At 42.1% G+C, this 18,748-nt stretch overlaps 1 protein-coding gene across 1 annotated transcript; it reads right to left on the bottom strand.

The window, feature by feature from the left end:
* Positions 1 to 13,474: 13,474 nt before the first annotated feature.
* Positions 13,475 to 14,785, bottom strand: LOC111825784 (heat shock transcription factor, X-linked member 3-like). Its single transcript, XM_023752992.1, has 2 exons — positions 14,294 to 14,785; positions 13,475 to 14,014 (listed from the first exon to the last, which is right to left on the bottom strand). The coding sequence occupies exons 1-2, from the start codon at positions 14,783 to 14,785 to the stop codon at positions 13,475 to 13,477; spliced, it is 1,032 nt and encodes a 343-aa protein (XP_023608760.1).
* Between the last annotated feature and the right edge of the window lie 3,963 nt (positions 14,786 to 18,748).

The following is an 18,748-nucleotide window of genomic DNA, read 5'->3' as shown; positions in this document are numbered from 1 at the left end:
GTGCCAGAAAAATGGACACCTTGCTTCAAGGTATTCACAGGCTAGAGGAGACAGATATGTAGATTTTAAAACATTATTTATATATATATTATTACATATAATATATATATTACAGCATAGAGGGACCAGTTACTGCCTCCTCCTTTAGTGTCTACAAAATACATCAAAGAAGAGGCTTGCATTAGGTGTAAAGCTTAAAACAAGCAACTACTAAGGCTTTCTTTCAGAGCAAGCATACCAAATCTCCCAGAGTACACTACTGCCATGTATACAGAGAATATATTATTCCTCATTGTTTTGGTGAAATTCTATAATGTAGACCACATTTTATGTGTAAATAAAACATTATATATTATTACAGAACAAAGACAAAATTTTAAAATATGTACTATCCTCACAATCATCAGGATAGCTACTATAAAAACAAACAATAAAACAGAAAATAACAAGTGTTAGTGAGGATGTGGAAAAATTGGAACCTCTGTTGGTAGGAATATAAAATATTGCAGCCACTATGAAAAACATTCTGGCAGGTCCTCAAAAATTAAATATAGAATTGCCCTATGATCCAGCAATTTCACTTCTATGTATATATCCAAAAGAATTGAAAGTAAAATCTTGTTTTGATGTTTATAGCAGCATCTATATATATAAAAGGCTAAGTGACTGACCATTTGTGCGTTCAACCGTCCAACCAACCGACCATCCAGTATATATGATGTGCACTGGCAATTTAAAAATAAACGTTGACTCATGCATGCAAGATACATATAAAGCTCTCGTTGGCGCCAATCGCATGCGTGTTTCGATCTGTCATTGCTGATCATGAAGTTGATTGTTTCTGTTGACATTCTGAAGCTGAAAGCAGCAGCATCGACAGAATATGCAAATAGCAATATTAAAATATTTCTTCCAATTAATTTCCTTTCAATGTGCACAAATCCATGCACTGGGCCACTAATTATTTATAATACCCAATAGGTGAATGTAACCCAAGTATACATAAACAAATAAATGGATACAAAAAATATGGTGTATGAATACAATGTGAAATTCTGTGACATGGTACAACATGGATGCAACTTGAGGGCATTAGGCTAAGTGAAATAAGCCAGTAATAAATATATATATAGTAATTTTACTTATATAAGGTCCCCAGCACAGGTAAATTCATGGAGACAGAACATTGAATGAGTTGTCATGGGCTGCAGGGAGGGGAAGTAGGTAGTTATGGTTTAGGTGGTACAGAGTTTCACTTTTATAAGGTAAAAAGAATTATAGGGATAGATGGTGGTGATGGTTGCACAACAGTATGAATGTATTTAAAATCATTGAACTGTACACTAAAAATTGTTATGATAATACATTTTATGTTATATGCTTCTTACAACATTTAAAAAAATACATATAAACCATGGCAGTTGTGCTATAATCTTGATCAAATATAAAGCCATAATTTTGAAGTTATATCCACATTATTGCTGATTCCTAAGGGATCTTTATTTATATCAATGCTACCTTGATTTCTAAGCATAACAAGAAATGCCAAACAGATGCATCTGGAATCCATGAATGAATCCCAACTAATCCCTTCTTCTGTTTCTAAAAGCATTTTTTTCGATATATGGGCACAACGTTACATGCCAACTGCTTAGTTGGGACTACATAGCCACAGCCTAATGATTGATGTGTTCTATAACTATAATGGTATTTATTCTGCATGTGATAAATATAATCAGAATCTTGTAACAGGCCTCAAACATGTAAGCTATGATCTTCTTATTTAACTTAAAGAGTCTACAATCTGTGCTGCAGATCTACACTAATAAAAGACAAAGATGCTAATTGACCATACATTCACTATACCCCAAGCCATGCCCACCAGCCAATCAGAGAGACTATATGCAAATTAACCCAACCAAGATGGTGGCCGGAAGCCACGGAGCTGGAGCACCCAGGAGGCTTGGTTGCCCTGGCGATGGAGGAAGCCAAGCTTCCTGCCTGCCCTGACCAGCTGTGGCCGCTGCTCATGGCAACAAAGTTTCAATTATAGAAGACAAATAAATCTCAGATACCTGCTTCCAGCCAGCCTCCACTGGGAGCTTTGGGGGCTGGGGGCTGTGGCCAGCCTGAAAACAGCCATCAGCCACTCACCCAGGCTGGCCACACCCTCATGGGGTGAGGGTCCACGCTGGGAGGCTTGGCCAGCCTGCTAACAGCCATCATTCCTCTCACCCAGGCTGACCAGGCACCCCAGCAGGACCCCCACACTGAAGGGTCTGTGGCCAGCCTGCAAACAGCTATCAGCCCCTCATCCAGGCTGGCCACACTCTCATGGGGTGAGTTTCCCCGCTGGGGGGCTTGGCCAGCTTGTAAACTGCCATCAGCAACTCACCCAGACTGGCCAAGTACCCCAGCAGAACCACCCCCCCACCTGGAAGGGGGTGTGGCCAGCCTGAAAACAGCCCTCAGCCCCTCACCCAGGCTGGCCAGGCACCCCAGTGGGGAACTCCTACCCTGAAGGGGCTGTGGCTAGCCTGAAAACGGCCCTCAGCCCCTCACCCAGGCTGGCCAGCCATTCCTATATAATAAAAGGGTAATATGCAAACTGACCCTAACAGCAGAACGACTGGGAATGACCTGTCACTATGACACACACTGACACCAGGGGGCAGACGCTTAATGCAGGAGCTGCCCCTGGTGGTCAGTGTGCTCCACAGGGGGAGCTCTGCGCAGCCACAAGCCAGGCTGATGGCTGCCAGCACAGAGGTGGTGGCAGGAGCCTCTCCCACCACCTCAGCAGAGCTAAGGATGTCTGACTGCATCTTAGGCCTGCTCCCCGCTGGCAAGTGGACATCCCCCAAGGGCTCCTGGGCTGCCAGAGGGATGTATGACTGCCAGCTTAGGTCCAATCCCCCAGGGAGTGGGCCTAAGCCAGCAGGTGGTCATCCCCAAGGGGTCCCAGACTGCAAGAGGGCACAGGCTGGGCTGAGGGACCCTCCTGAGTGCACAAATTTTTGTGCACTGGGCCTCTAGTTAAACAATAAAAGGCCTTGTAAACCAAAGAATGGCTGCATAGAATGAAGGCTGGGATGCTCCAGTGCTCGGCTATAGCAATCCTTGATCCCTACTATTGTCTAGTGCAGTTGTTTTGGGTATGAATGAGGCCCTGGGAGGTTTCTGAAGTACTCAGCAGAAGAAGGCTCCATCCAACCTTTCCATTGAATCAGTCTGTAAGTTACTATACACTCACATGGGTGAGGTCTTGAGAGAACCTCTGATGGAGCTCTGGTTCTCAGTAAGGATATAGTATGACTGGGGAAGACAGTAATGTGCAGTGTAGTATTTAGGAGTGTGGCTTCTGGAATCCAAAAGCCCTGGACTCATATTCTAGCCCTTTCACTTACTGGTAGTGTGATATTTAAAAAGTAATCTTCCTTTGAGTTTCAATGTCCTCATCTGTAGAAAATAGTGTCAGGCTCATAGATTTGTTGTGAGGATTAATGAGATAATATATGTAAAGCACTTAGCACAGTACCAGTAATTCATTATATTCTTAATACATTATTGCTATTGTTAATGTTGTTATTTGAATATGGTGCTCAAAAAAAGGTATTCTCAGTGACCTTCCTGAAGTTACTTTTGTAGCTTATATTTCCTGGAAGAGAACAAAAGTGAGTCTCTTTAGTAATTGTTACACTTAGAAATGATTCACTCAGTCAACACATAGGCCCTAGGGACTCAAGGGGCTAAAGCCCAATATTTCCCAGGAACACTGCTGAATCTGTTCCTTGGACTTCCTATTAGCCATGGTGCTTTGTACTTAGTAGGCCTCAGTAAATATGGCTGAAAAGAGATGTCAGAACAAGCACTGTCATGATTCAGTCCAGAGAATTCTGCTGCATCAACTGAGTCCTCAACCACTATACCTCTTCACAATTACCACAGAATCTGCCAAGTTGCTTGGCTTCAAGCCTGCATTAGAAAGACCTGAAAGCCAAGGTATCTCTCCTGGAGCCTGTGCAGGTGTTTCTTGATCATCCTGGAATGGCCAAAACACAAAAGAGTGGAAGCCTTCCTTACCTGCTAGAGCTTAGTCCCTCCTCAAAGAAGTACTAGGGCTTCCACAGACCAATTAGAAATTGGTTAAGGGTTCATGAAGGCAGGATGTTGGTAATCGGTACACCCACTGGCTAACATTGGCTCCATGTTGCATCTGGAATAGACAAGGTCTTAAATATATATACAAAATCCTAAGCAACCATTCAACCATTTGACCAGTAGCTATGACACGCACCGAGCACCAGGGGGCAGACAACGCACAGACATGGAAACATGGAATAGACTGATGAATCTCAGAGAGAAGCGGGGAAGGGAAGGGCAGGAAGAGATTAACCAAAGATCTTATATGCATACTAGAGGCCCAGTGCATGGATTTGTGCACCAGTGGGGTCCCTTGGCCTGGCCTGTGGGAACCCAGCCCAAACCAGCAGTCTGACATCCCCTGAGGGGTCCCGGATTGTGAGAAGGCACAGGCCAGGCCGAGGGACCCCACCGGTGCATGAATCCGTGTACTGAGCCTCTAGTTTCTAATAATGTTAAATAGTATTTTTCATTCCTAAAGCATTTATCACATGAAAGGCATAGTTCTAAGTACTTTACATGTATATATTTATTTAATACTCATAAACAACCTTATGAAGTAGATGCTCAAAAAGTATTCCAGCCCAGCCAGTGTTGCTCAGTGGTTGACATTGACTCATGAATCAGGAAGTCAGGGTTTGATTCCCGGTTGGGGTATGTGCCTGGGTTGCAGGTTTGATCCCCAGTAGGGGGCGTGCAGGAGACAGCTGATCAATGATTCTCTCTCATCATTGATGTTTCTATCTCTCTCTCCCTCTCTGAAATCAATTATATACTAGTACTGGAGGCCCAGTGAATAAAAATTCATGCACTGGAGTGGGGGTCCCTCAGCCTGGCCTGCCCCCTCTCACAGTCCAGGAGCCCTCAAGGGCGGGAGGCGACCCAGTGATCAGGGGAAGGCAACATCCCCATCACACCTCTGCTGCTGCCACTGCTGGCAGCGCAAGCCTCGGCCGACCCTGGTTACCTGAGCCTTGGGCGGCCCTAGGCAGTTGGGAAGCCACCATCCGAGGCTTGCCTGCACCTCGGGCATTGGCTGGGCAGCTGCCATCAAGGCTTGCCAGCACCTCGGGCCGGCCCTGGGTGGCTGGGGGACTGAGGGGACTGTGGGACTCTGGAGGCAGGTGCACAGTAAGGAGCCTGCTGCCCCAGCAGGGATGTGGGTACTGGGTGCCGCCATCTTGTGGCTGTGGGTGCCACCATCTTTGAGGGCAGGGCAGACAATTAGCATATTCCCTCCTTATTGGCTGTGAGTGCTGCCATCTTTGAGATGGTGGGAGAGTTAATTAGCATATTCCCTCTTTATTAGATAGAAGATATATATTTATGTATTTATTTTAAATGTATTCCAGCTACTGAGACCTTCACTGGAATGAGGCTCCTATAGCTGCTTTGTTCCACTAAGGGAAAATAACTTTGATATAGAAGATGCTGGTGTGAAGTCATTTTCCCAGTACAAACAAACTACCATCTGCTTGTAAACTGAGGTCAAAAGAGGTTATGGTAAAAAAAAAAAAAAAGACATTGGGATATTACTTTTTTAAACTGAATTTATTGGGGTGACATTGGTTAATAAAATTATATAGGTTTCAGGGGTACAATTCTATCATATATCATATGACTATTGTATTGTGTTCACCACCAGCCAAATCTCCTTCCATTACCATTTATCCCCCCATTTACCCTTTTCTACCTTCCCCCATCCATTTCCCTCTGATAATCACCATACTGTTGTCTGTCTTTGAGGTGGTTTGTTTGGGGGTTTCTTGCTTAATCCCTTTACCTTGTTCACCCAGCCCCCATAACTCCTCCTTTCTGACATCTATCAGTCTGTTCTCTGTATCTGAGTCTGTTTCTAGTTTGTTAGATTAGAAATATTACTTTTGAAATGAATTCTGTAAATGACTTAAAGCCCTAACACCTACTATATTTCCCAGCCTATAATACTGAGATAGTATGTGTTAGGTAGGTGAATAAATAAATGAAAAAATGAAGCATATTAATTTTTAGCAAAGATTTATATTAAATGATATATACTATAGTCTGAAAGTTTATGCCCTCCCAAAATTCATATGTTAACATCCTAACCCCCAGTATTATATTATTAGGAGATGAGGTCTTTGGGAGGTGGTTAGGTAGAGCCCACATGAATGAGATCATTATTCTTACAAAAGAAGCTCCACAAAGATTCCTAGACCCTTCTACCATGTGAGAATATAATGAGAAGTCAGCTGTCTATAACCTGAAAACTGGCTCTCACCAGAATGTGATCATTAGCACCCTAATCTCAGACTTCCATCCTCCAGACTGTGCCAAATAAATTTCTGCTGTTTATAATCCACCCAGTCTGTGTCATTTTGTTATGGAAGCCTGAACAGACTAAGACAATTCAATAGGTAATTAAACAAATAAAAGCACATAGGTAAGAAGAGACTTTTCACTTCTACTTTGAAGGACCCAGAGACCAGGACATAAAGAAGTATTTCTATTGGTTCCTAAACCTCTGCTGTGTCCTAATGACTCAGGACAGAGGAGCAAGATGCTTTGGGCAACCAGGTAGTTTACGTACAAGACAGTAAAGGTGGAAGTTGGCTCTTACCACTCAAGCCAGAAAAGGCCCCTGCCTACTCTCTCAGTCCTCTGAGCTATTGAACATAACGTTTGAAGATAGTTGCCACCCTCCCAGGATCTTGCATCTGACAGAATCCCACTCAAAGACTTGTTTTAATGCTATTTCCTGGAGAAGTGCCTTCACAGGCAACTGTGCCTTGCTCTGCACTATTAACTTCAGATGATCTAGGCAATGCAGATCTGTCATCCTTCATCTAGCACTTTAGTCTGATCCTCAGGAAAGAGCTTCACATATTGGTTTCAGTAAACACCTTCTCTCTAATCTGTAAGCTATTTATCAAATGTGAATGTGCTTTTTGAAATGAGTAATTCATTTCCTTGGCATTTTTGTTCCAAAAATAATTGGAAGTGACAATGCAAAGAATTACACATTGAGTTGAATAATCACAAAATAAGTATAAAGTTGGAACTCCCCTTGGAGGCTTACTCTCTCATGCAGCTTCCTCCCCGAGGAGGCATAGGTACTTCCATAGGCAGATCTGTGTTCCATTATTTATTAGCTTTTAGACTCTTGTTACATGTTAGATTAGAATGGCTCTGGAATTAGAGAATGAATAGTCCAACGACACATACAAACATCTTAGGAAAGAGCTTCTAATGTGATGTGTTTAAAAAATAAAAGGAGGTAGGGGAGGATTGGGGGGTGGTAAGAGATCAACCGAAGGACTTGTATGCATGCATATAAGCACAACCAACAGACGCAAGACACTGGGGATGAGGGGACGAGGGCAAGTGCCGGAGGGTAGGGGAGGCCGGGTGGGAGGTCAGTGGGAGGGAAAAAGAGAGACATATGTACTACTATTTGTAATACCTTAAACAATAAAATAAAAAAGAAAATAAAAAATAAAAAAAGAAACCTCATTTTGGCAAACTTAGAGAAGATTAGAATCCATTAAGTCCACTCCACACTTTTGGTAACGTCTTATATTTGTATTCTGTTCTTTTTAAAATGAAGCTAAAGGTCAATTTTACGCAATTAGGCATGTAGGTGTGTGTGTGTGTGTGTGTGTGTGTGTGTGTGTGTGTGTGTGTATCAACTACTTTGGGCAGCAATTTGAGACTAAGACTTTAGAAGACATTCTAAAGAATAAAAGATGTATGCTATGAGACTATTTTTTAAAGATAAAGCCATTATAACTATAAATTTTATGTTTAAAATGGATTTCAAGCTCAAATATTCTTAAGTGAGAGTGTGCTACAAAAAACATTTGGTAGCACACTCTCACTTCTGCTTCCTGTCCATCTCCTGCTGTTTTTAAATATTCCTTTCTTATTGATGTAAATATAGGGTGTCCCAAAAATGTATACACACTTTAACAGCCGATAATACACTTAATTTTCACTCCTTTTCAGGTTTAACTGATTTGAAATAATGGGTGAAGCCAGACTAAGTTTGAACAAAAAAAAGTTATCCTAAAGTGCCACTAAGAGTTTTTATAGGGATACATAAAAGATAAAGTTTATGGTACAAAACCGGCAACAGTCAATGAATTGAGGACACACAAATACCAAAAGAAATGATTCTTGATGTTTGATATTCCATTGTTTTTGCATTATCAGCAGTATCTGGATCAGAATGGTCATGGGTTTGAAAACAGGCATTGACAAATAAAAAAAATAATTCATTTCTGTGGAGTCTTTTAAAAATGAACTGTATGTTAATAAACACTGACTTTATAATCATTCAAAGTGAGTATACATTTTTGGACACCCTGTATATCTAACTTAGAAACTACATGGGCAAGAGACAGTGAGCCTTGAGAAGTTGTGCTGATTCTGGTGGTCCAATGCCAAAACAAACAAATGCATGTGGGCCTGTTTATTCAGAGAAATTTGTTGGCATTATCCCAACTACAAAATAATGGTGACTCAACTCCACTTAACTCATTTGAGTATTTATTTCTAGTGGTTATAGAGGCACAGACTATATCCCTTTATGCTGCCTTTGTTGTCATGTAATAGAGAAAATAACTTTCCTGGCCAAGTACTTGTTGATCAATATCTGATCTCCTATTAGTTTGTATTGCTGCTGTAACACATTACTACAACCTTAGTGCTTAAAACAACCCAAATTTATTACCCTACAGTTCTGGAGGTCAGAAGTCAGACTTCAGTCTCATTGGGTTAATATCAATGTATGAGCAGAGCTGTGTTCCTTTCTGGAGGCTCAAGGGAAAAGTATGTTCCCTTGTTCTTCTAGCTTCTAGAGACTGCCTGCATTCTTTGGCTATGGCCTATTTCTCCATCTTCAAAGTCAGCAACATCACATCTCTCGAATGCTTCTTCCATTGTGACATCTCTTTCTGACTACAGTCAGGAAAGGTTCTTTGTTTTTGAGGACTCATGTGATAAGAATCAGTCCAACAGGATAATCCAAGATAATCTTCCTATCTCAAGGTCTTGAACCTTAATCATATTTTCAAAGTCCATTTATTCATGTAATGTAACATATTCACAGGTTCTGCATTAAGGACATAGATATTTTGGGGGTCATTATTCTGCCTTCCACAGAGCAACATCATGTTTTTTTTTTATTTCTCTTAGTGGTGGTGATGCTAGAAGAATCTCCCCACTTCCAGTGGATCTGAAAAGATTAACAGGACTTACTCAGTCTAAGAAAGTCAAGGAAGAGCCTCTACTCTTTTAACCATCATGGTGGTCATTGAGATGCTGACTTCTGACCTCCAGAACTGTAGGATAATAAATTTGGGTTGTTTTAAGCACTAAGGTTGTGGTAATGTGTTACAGCAGCAATACAAACAAATAGGAGGTCAGATATTGATCAAAAACTTCTCAAGGCTCACTGTCCCTTGCCCATGTAGTTTCTAAGTTAGATATACAGGGTGTCCAAAAATGTATACTCACTTTGAATGATTATAAAGTCAGTGTTTATTAATATACAGTTCATTTTTAAAAGACTCCACATAAATGAATTATTTTTTATTTGTCAATGCTTGTTTTCAAACTGAGATGCTCCTTGACCAAGGCCTAGAGGAAAGGCAAGAAGCTCATCTAATCAGCTCTGATGGGCTGTAACACTCGGTGTTACAATGTTTTGGGTCCATGATACAACCTCACTATTTAATAGCTCTTCCTTCCTGAGATGAGAAATTGTTTCTATCTGGATGGACTTCAACTTCAATAAAATAATATTTTAAAAGGTGTCTGTTGTTCATAGATGTATAAAGTATATGCATATTTAACATGAAAACCACATTTTCTTTTGCCAGATTAGCACATAACATACTTTTGATTCAATTGATAAACACCTTCATTTAAATGTCTACTAAATAGCAATGCAATTGTATGGAGTGAAGGTAACTCAAAACTCAGCTGAAATGCCATAACCACCTTTTAAGTCAAATTACTAGGCTTTCATTGAATCATGATTCCATGGCATTTAAAACAAATGTAGGTGGCTAATGTTGAGCAGATCAATTGATTTTTCAACTCAGGGAATCAATGTATTTGCCCCTCAAAAATGTTGTTTAAGTAATAAAATATTTTACCATACAAATTAGCTAGCAGAAGGGGGAGGAGGGACAGTTAAACCCAGTTTCAGTGTGTGAGTTTATACAGGCAGTACAACTCATAGACAAATCCAGGCTGCCATTCATGTCCAGAGGATTTGCAATGTCTCATATATTTGGGCAGTTCAGACTGTATAATTCAGGTTGGGAAAAAATCCCCTTTTCTCCATTTCCTGTGTAATTAAGGAAAACACTGACTTAGTTGCCTTTATGATTAAAGGCCTGGAGGCCTGGCATCAGGCTGTCCACACAAGTGCCAATAAAATCACCTGAAAAGTGAAAAAATATCAATCAACTTGTTTAAGTAGTTTCCTCCCCGCTGTATCTTTTGAGTTGAGGAGAAAAGGTAAATGGGGCAGAAGTGCCTGCTCCTGCAACACTTACTCTGTCTAATACACACACACACATGAGCTATGGAAGATGTTGATAAGGACATTCCTGGATGTCTGGTATTTTACACAAGCTGGCCCTTCTGTTCACCCAAACCTCATTATAATATTATTCTCTCCTGTGTTCCTAGTTCATTGAGGATATCAAAGCCAAGAGGCATGTATTTTACCTCAACTTCCTGCCCTCAACCCATCTGCTAGAGTATACTCTAGACCAGTGATGGCGAACCTATGTACATGCCTCAACCAGGGCCCAGACCGGGGAGGAGCCTGCAATGGAGGTACATGACCTTGACCTGGATCGAACCCAGGACCCTTCAGCCTGCAGGCCGATGCTCTACCCACAGAAAAACCAGCTAAGGCTTGATCTATTTTTTAAAAAATTTCATACAATTCACTAGTGAAGACATTCTGTAAGGCTTTTCTTTGAGGAAAGCGCTTGGTTACTAATGCAACCTCTTACAGCTTATAAATCTAATCAGATTTTCTATTTATTTTTAGTCAGTTTTCCTAGTTGGAATATTTCTAGGAATTTGTCCATTTCATGCATTTTATGTCAGTTGTTGTCATGATGTTCCTAAGAACTCTTTTGTAACCCTTCTGTCAACTCTACGCCTCAGTTCCCATTGGTAATCTGAGAGAAAGAGGCAGGTCCAAGTCTGAATGTGGTGTTCCCTGTGTGTACGAATGTGTGTCTATGTGTGTACACATGTGTGTACAAGTGACAGACCAGAAAAGGCTGCACAGCACACAGAGAGGGTCAGGTGGCCTCCAGACTCAGGCTGTCTGCCTGACTTCACACACCTGCCCCACCCCCACTGCCCAGGACATCCTGGGCCCTTTCGCTCACCCCTCAGTGGTTGAGGTCCCACACCAGCTCCTTGCACCTGGTGAAGAGCTTGGGACCTGATTGCCTGTGGGTTCCCCACAGCAGCCGGGGCCCTTCTGACCTGTAGGTGCTGCCCCCAGCAGTCGGGCTGGGACCTGCCCATTAGTGGACCAGGCTCTGTCCTCTTCAATTGCTTCTCTCCTGGGCCTCACCCAGGATTCCCTGAGCAGAGGTTGACACATCGGAAGTGCTCAGTCAGAGGGATACAGCTCACTCTGTGTCGCTTTGGTGAAATCAGCTTAGCCTCTAGTGGGTGTAACTCTGAATAACTGTTTTCTCTCACGGGAAGCCTTTGGTTCATGGAAGGAAAACGTCTCAGTGCTTCTCTCGTGGTGCCCAGGGCTCCTTGACATGGGGGAATCTTTGCAGGCCCAGAAAATGTGCTCCTAAAGAGGTTGTGGAACTGGAAAAGCAGGCTGTACTGACCAACCTGAAGCAGAAGGTCCCGACTGCACTTTCAAACCCCAGGTGGTTACTGGAGCTCATACCCAGGAAAGGGGGAAGGGATATCTTCCAGGTAGGCATCCCACAGCACCTGTTCCCCTAGGGGTAGGAGGACTCCACAGGAAGGTCACTGAGAATCCAGCTGAATCATGACCATCAACGGGCCATCATGCTGCTGATGTAGAAGTCAGGTTCAACTGAATTGGCACCATTGTGGAGAGCAATACCACTATCTGCTGTTCACATACACAAATTTCTGTGCCCAGATATAGGGGACTGTCCGCATGAAATGCCTCTCTGGGCTCATTGATTGTCTCAAGGACTCTAACCTTTAGGGAAAAGGGAAAGCTGCCAGGAAATATCTTGGTGTTATCACTCTTTTTGGTTCTGCTCACTCCTGGGTTGTACAAAGAAAAATGTTTTAGGAGAACGGGTTAGTGTTTGGGACTCCCTTACACGTTTTCCCCTCTCTGTCTGGTCAAACTCAGAGAACACTTCAGTAGCATCCAAGGGACCTTGTGGGAGGTCTGGGAGCGGTGACTGAATGATTGCCTAAGAGTGACCAGCAGTGATGGCCTCATTCACCGTGAAGGGACACCAGACTTTGAAACAAAGCACCACTCTGTCTTGGCAAGTGACTGGTCTGCTGTAAAAGTGTCCGTTGGCTCACGAGGCCATGTGTTAGACATGTCACATAGCTACCTCATGACTCAAGAACAGATCTGAAATATAGCTCTGATGTAAATGTGATGGGTAGAACTTTTTTGTTTTTCTGTGTGGGCAAACTTTAATTTATTTTGGGTCTCTTCTAGCAAGGTTACTAATGGTTGTTAGTAGTGAGGATAATGGCCTTTCTCCCAGGCAGTGACTACAATGGCCCATCTTCTGAGCCAGACTGGCTCTGTCGTACACTGCTTAGTAGATGGGGTAGCCCGGGTTCTAGGTGGGCCTCTCTGCAAGGCCCCTGAAACTTGGGCGAGAGATACTCAGATGCTGATCAGAAACGTCCTGGCATCATAGGGGGACCTGTTATTAAAGACCCTCCTGTTTCAAAATGCATGACTAATATAAGGTGATTCCCCCAAGGTCAGGAGCCAAGCAGTTCTGTCTCCTGTCCAGTAGGCAAGGCTCAGGGGACCAGATCTTCCTGGGCTTGCCTCAGGACTTCCTAGCCAGATCCTTGGCTGAGTGTGTGAAAATGAGAGGACAACTGGCACAAAAGCCTGTCTGGGCCAGGACCTCTAGCCTCCTCAGGCTCATCTGATGAGGTGTGTGGCACAGAAACAAAAGAACACAGACACACAATTCTCATTGGATTGTTTATTTTTCTACTATTTAGTTTTGCTTTTCATTATTTAAGCCAAAATGGATTCGTGGTTACAAAGAGGAGATTGTTTTCTGTCAATGTGACGTTAGCGGTCTACATTGTCCTTGAACTGCTCACGGAGTTAACACTTGTTATTTGAGGAACCTTCTTCCTCCTCCTTGTCAGGGTCCTCAAGTGGGGCCATGACTGAAAGGCCAGCCATCAGGGTGGAATAACAGACATTGCATGAAGACATCACTGAACCATGGAGTGGGTTATTTGTGGGGCTTGTAGGCAGATCCCCTGTGCCGTCAGTTCTGGCAGTAGCCAGGGGTACAAACATGACATTCCCAGACATGCCCTCCCCACTTGGACCACCTGCCTTACTTGGGCACTGGACCTCCATGGCACTGCTTATGGGCCGCAGACCCAAGTACTTGAAAAACTCTGCTGCACTGGGTTCCCAATCATTCTTGGCTTTCCTCTGGGCCTTTTCTTCGGCATCGTTGTTGCCGTCATTGTAGCGAATTCTTGGGGAGTGTCTTGTGGGAGCCATCTTCTTCTTTCTCTTGGGAGGGGTTGAGCTGGTCCTTGGCAAAGCGCGAGTCATCCGGTTGCCTTTTCTCATGATGTTCTCAAGAAGCCAAGGCTTGTCTCTCTGAAAATTGCAGTTTTGGTAGATCTGAAACAAAATAATGAATTCAGTGATTTGGGGAGAAAATATATCTATTTGACATTAACTGGCCTCTCAGAGTCTTTACTCATCCCTGCAGGTTATCTCTAAGGGGGGCTATAGTTTCAAATGAAAATCTATACTTTCTCATCTTTTGATAAATACTGTCTCATGTCAAAAAGGGTTAGACCCTGAAATGAAGCCCTTTCAGTATATCGTTCTTCTGGGCCCACTAGGAAGATGTTTGAGTAACAGGGAACATGGGAAATGGGAGGGTTTCTACTTTACCATCATCTTGTTGCCTGGAGAGCAAACTGAAGAGTTGCCTGGGCGTATTTTGCTGAATCCATGGAGATTCAGCAAGCGGATGAAACTCTTCAGGCTTTTGGATTCAAATATTTGCTCCTCACCCCTTCGGCAAAGAATCTCCCTCTGGAAAAGATTTTCCTCGATGATCAGGGTGTCTCCATCATCATTCCAGCGCACAGACGTGAAGGCGTCATCCTCCACTATCTTCCAAAGCTTTCTTGGGAAGGACAACCCAAGAAGAATGTTGTTTCCTTCCACATTGGTGGCGCCTTGGTTTGGGTCCTGTGGTTGTGGGTTGTCTTGGGGGCTTGGATCTTGGCTCTCTTCCTGGTCCCCATGCCTCTCCAAAGCCTCCCTTGGACCCACATGTGGCTCTGTGGATGTATCATATTGGGCCATTATTGGTGGTTGCCCATCCTCTGATGGGGCCAGCTTGGCTTCGTGTATCTCATAGATACTCTGACTAGCCATTTTGATGCTCTACATCAAAAAGCACTTGGTACCCAGGATCCTATCACTTCAAAAGTGGGGTCAGAAATGCCTTTGGTCACAGCAGTGATGCCCTATATATACTGTCCTCAAAATTCTAGAGTCTCGGTCGTGGGGCAACCAGCTGCTTAAGTCATGTGATGTCACAAAGGTGACTTATGGCTGCTCTGGCGTGTGGGCCCTGGCCAAGTGTGGGGGAGTGGACATCAGTAGGGCCCCCATCGTCTCTCTTTTTGAATAGTACAGAAAAATAGCGTTCAAGTTAATAGAAAAGGTGCTCATCTGCTGCCAGACACATTGTTTCTTCTTGTTATGCACTGGATGTCTTTAAAAGTCACGGTCCTATCTCCACTCCCACCCCTACAGATGGGGGGAGGCCTGTTGATGACCCCTTTGTTTGCAAGTAGGCAATATGGGTGCCTGCCAGAATTGAAATCCATGAATACTCTTGATTTCTAAGTTCTGAAATTATACCATGACCTGCTGGAGCCTTGTAGAGTCTTATGCTTCTGAGTCAGAAGAAAGAGGCTGTCAAAGGCTTTCAAAGTTGTCAGGATATCAAAAGGTCCTTATGACCTTTTTATAGTTATAAAGGATTCAGCAACATCTGGATGAAATTTTGTCTCATGCATGCACAAATTCTAACATGGGGAAAAGGTGATGAACAACATATCTTGGTCAGACTCCAAAAGCAGCAGAGGATGTGGGGGACCCCAAATGAAACCTCACTTGTCTTGCCCATGTAGAGTTGAAGCCCAATTAAATGTTCTATCTTTATTGAAAATCCATCTATTCCAACAACTATGAAGATCTGAGAAATCAGATTTCAAACACTGATGACCACATGCACTGGAGGATGGTATATTCAGGGCACCACAAGCTGCTCCTTTCATACCTTCTTTTTTCTAACTTGCTAGCTATGAATATAAGCTTTTGCCCACCATGTAGAACATAACCCATGCTATCTATTTCTTTTACAGTCACTCCAAGTTAAAAGTGACCCAACCACTAAAATGAGCATTTTGTACCTGCCAGGAATTTACCCAGGAGGAGTTCCTTTCTGCACTGTATCCTCTGCTAAAATTCATTTAAGGATGAGAATGAGCATGAGGGGTCTCCTTCCTAAGTGGCTTCTGGCACAACAGCTCCAAATCATACCAGGACATCCGTGTTTGCTCACATTTCTGCATGGTATTTTTTAGTGTGTTGAACAGGAACTTGTAAAATTTGGAAGAGAATGGATTTTGACCCCTGTAAGTGTTTAGAGCTGAAGCATCATGATAGTGGATTTGGCAGTGGTGGGTTAGGTACTAATCTATGGGTTAGGTACTGGGAGCACTAGATGAATCAGCCTTCCTAGTCCTTCATCTATGACATATAGTCAGAGAGCCTTATTCACAAGGAACCAAGAACTAAGCATGTTTTTCTAATGAAATATAGTTGATCTATCACAAAAAAATGGAAGACTTTGTGAAGGGATGTTACAAAACTCTATTCATTCCATTATTCATTTTTGTCTTTTCTTTTTTTATTGTTTAAAGTATTCCATATGTCTCCTTTTTCCCCCATCGACCCCCCCAGCCACTCCTACCCCCCAGGACAAGCCCCCACCGCCCCAGTGTCTGTGTCCATTGATTATGCATGCATACAAGTCCTTTGGTTGATCTCTTACCCCACCCCCCACACTCCCCTGCCTTCCCTCTAAGGTGTGATGGTCTGTTCTGTGTTTCCCTGTCTCTGGATCTACTTTTGCTCATCTGTTTATGTCATTCATTATATTCCACTCCTAGGTCTTTCTGAGTTCATTCTATGTGTGGGGAACAGTCCCTGTCTTGGCACTCAAGCAGGGCATCAGACAGAATGGGATGCTACCAACCAGGGGTTGGAGTTGTCTGTGGGACCTATGGACTTAAAGATAAAAGGAAAGATGGACAAACCTGAAATACCAATAAAGAGGTGACCTGATATATATTACTGGGATGAAAAAAAATGGAAGAGCTCATTTTGGTCCCTTTAGGTTCCTTGTAATATGACTCATCTGTTAACTGGTTTGTGAACTACTAATTCCCATTTCTAACCAGCTGGAGCAGGGCCATTACATTTAAAGGACTGCCAAATACCAGTTATCAGACAAGAATCTCTGAGGCAGGCCAAACCAGTAGCTGTTCCCAACCTTTATCCCAGCTTTCTCTCATTGGAGAGACCAGTTCCCATAAGTACATGAATCTCTGGAATTCAACAAATTCTAATCAGGAATAAGTAAACATATTTCCTCTTACAGATAAATATGCTCCTAACTGAGAAGGCAGAAAAGCAAACACAAATATCTTTCAAATACAACCAAAACCTCCAAATCATGTGGGGTCCACACTGGTGTTTTGTCTTCCCTGCCTCTAGAATCTTGCTCCCACTCCTGAAACATGCAAAAATGCAACATGAAAAAAAGATAACCCATCTCACACCTATTAGGATGGTCATTATTAAAATAAAACACAAAAAACAATTTAGAAAATAACAGGTGTTGTCAAGAATATGGAGAAATTGGAAACCTCGTGCATGGTTGTTGAGAATGTAAATTGGTAGAGCCACTATGGAAAACAGTATTGAGGTTCCCCCCAAAATTACAAATAGAATTATCATATGATCCAAGAATTTTGGATATATACTATCTATATATCCAAAAAGATTGAAAAGAGGATTTTCACAATAGCCAAGAGGTTGAAACAACCAAAATTCCCATCAACTGATGAATGGATTATATATATATATATATATATATATATATATATATATATATATATATATATATATGGCATACACATACAATGAAGTACTATACATCTTCATAAAATAAAATTCTTTCATATGTGACAACATGGATGTATCTTGAGGACATTATAGTAAGCAAAATCAACTAGTCACAGAAGGACAACTACAACATGATTATACTTATAATGAGGAATCTAAAACAGCCAAAATCATAGAAGCATAAAGGCAAATGATGGTTGCCAAGTACTGGAGGGAGTCTAAAATGGGAATTGCTAATATTTGATAAAGGAAGCAAGAGCATACAATGTAGTCAAGACAGTCTCTTCAATAAATAGTGTTGGGAAATTGGACAGATACATGCAAAAAAATGAAACTAGACCACCAACTTACACCATATACAAAAAAAAACTAAAAATGTATAAAGGATTTAAATGTATGATGGGCAACCATAAAGATCCTAGAAGAAGCCATAGGCAGCAAAATAGCAGACATTTGTCATAGCAATGTCTTTACTAATACAGCTCCTAGGGCAATGGAAATTAAGGAGAAAATAACAAATGGGACTATATCAAAATAAAAAGCTTCTGCACAGCAAAAGAAACCGTCAACAAAACAACGAGAAAGCCCATGGCATGGGAGGACATATTTGCCAATTTTATCTTCCATAAGGGTTTAATCTTCAAAATTGACAGGGAACTCATACAACTTAACAAAAGGAAGATAAAAAATCCAATCAAAAAATGGGCAAAGGACCTAAATAGATACTTTTTGAAAGAGATCATACATAAGGCCAAAATACATATGAAAACATGCTCAAAGTCACTAATCATCCAAGAAATGCAAATCAAAATGACAATGAGGTACCATCTCACACCTGTCAGAATAGCTATCATCAACAAATAAAAAGTGCTGGAGAGGAACACAGACTGGTGCATCCACTGTGGAAGACAATATGGAGTTTCCTCAAAAAATTAAAAATGGAACTTCAATTTGACGCAGTAATCCGACTTCTAAGAATATATCCCAAGAAAACAGAAACACCAATCAGAAAGGATAGATGCACCGCTATGTCCATAGCAGCACAATTCACCATAGCTAAGATTTGGAAACATCCTAAGTGCCCATCAGCAGATGAGTGGATTAGAAAACTGTGGTCATCTACACAGTGGAATACTA

Source organism: Myotis lucifugus, unplaced genomic scaffold (genome assembly GCF_000147115.1).
Source record: "Myotis lucifugus unplaced genomic scaffold, Myoluc2.0 scaffold_40, whole genome shotgun sequence".
NCBI classification, from domain to species: Eukaryota; Metazoa; Chordata; class Mammalia; order Chiroptera; family Vespertilionidae; genus Myotis; species Myotis lucifugus.
The sequence above is the reverse complement of the archived record's forward strand: the minus strand, read 5'-3'. Positions and strand labels throughout refer to the sequence as shown.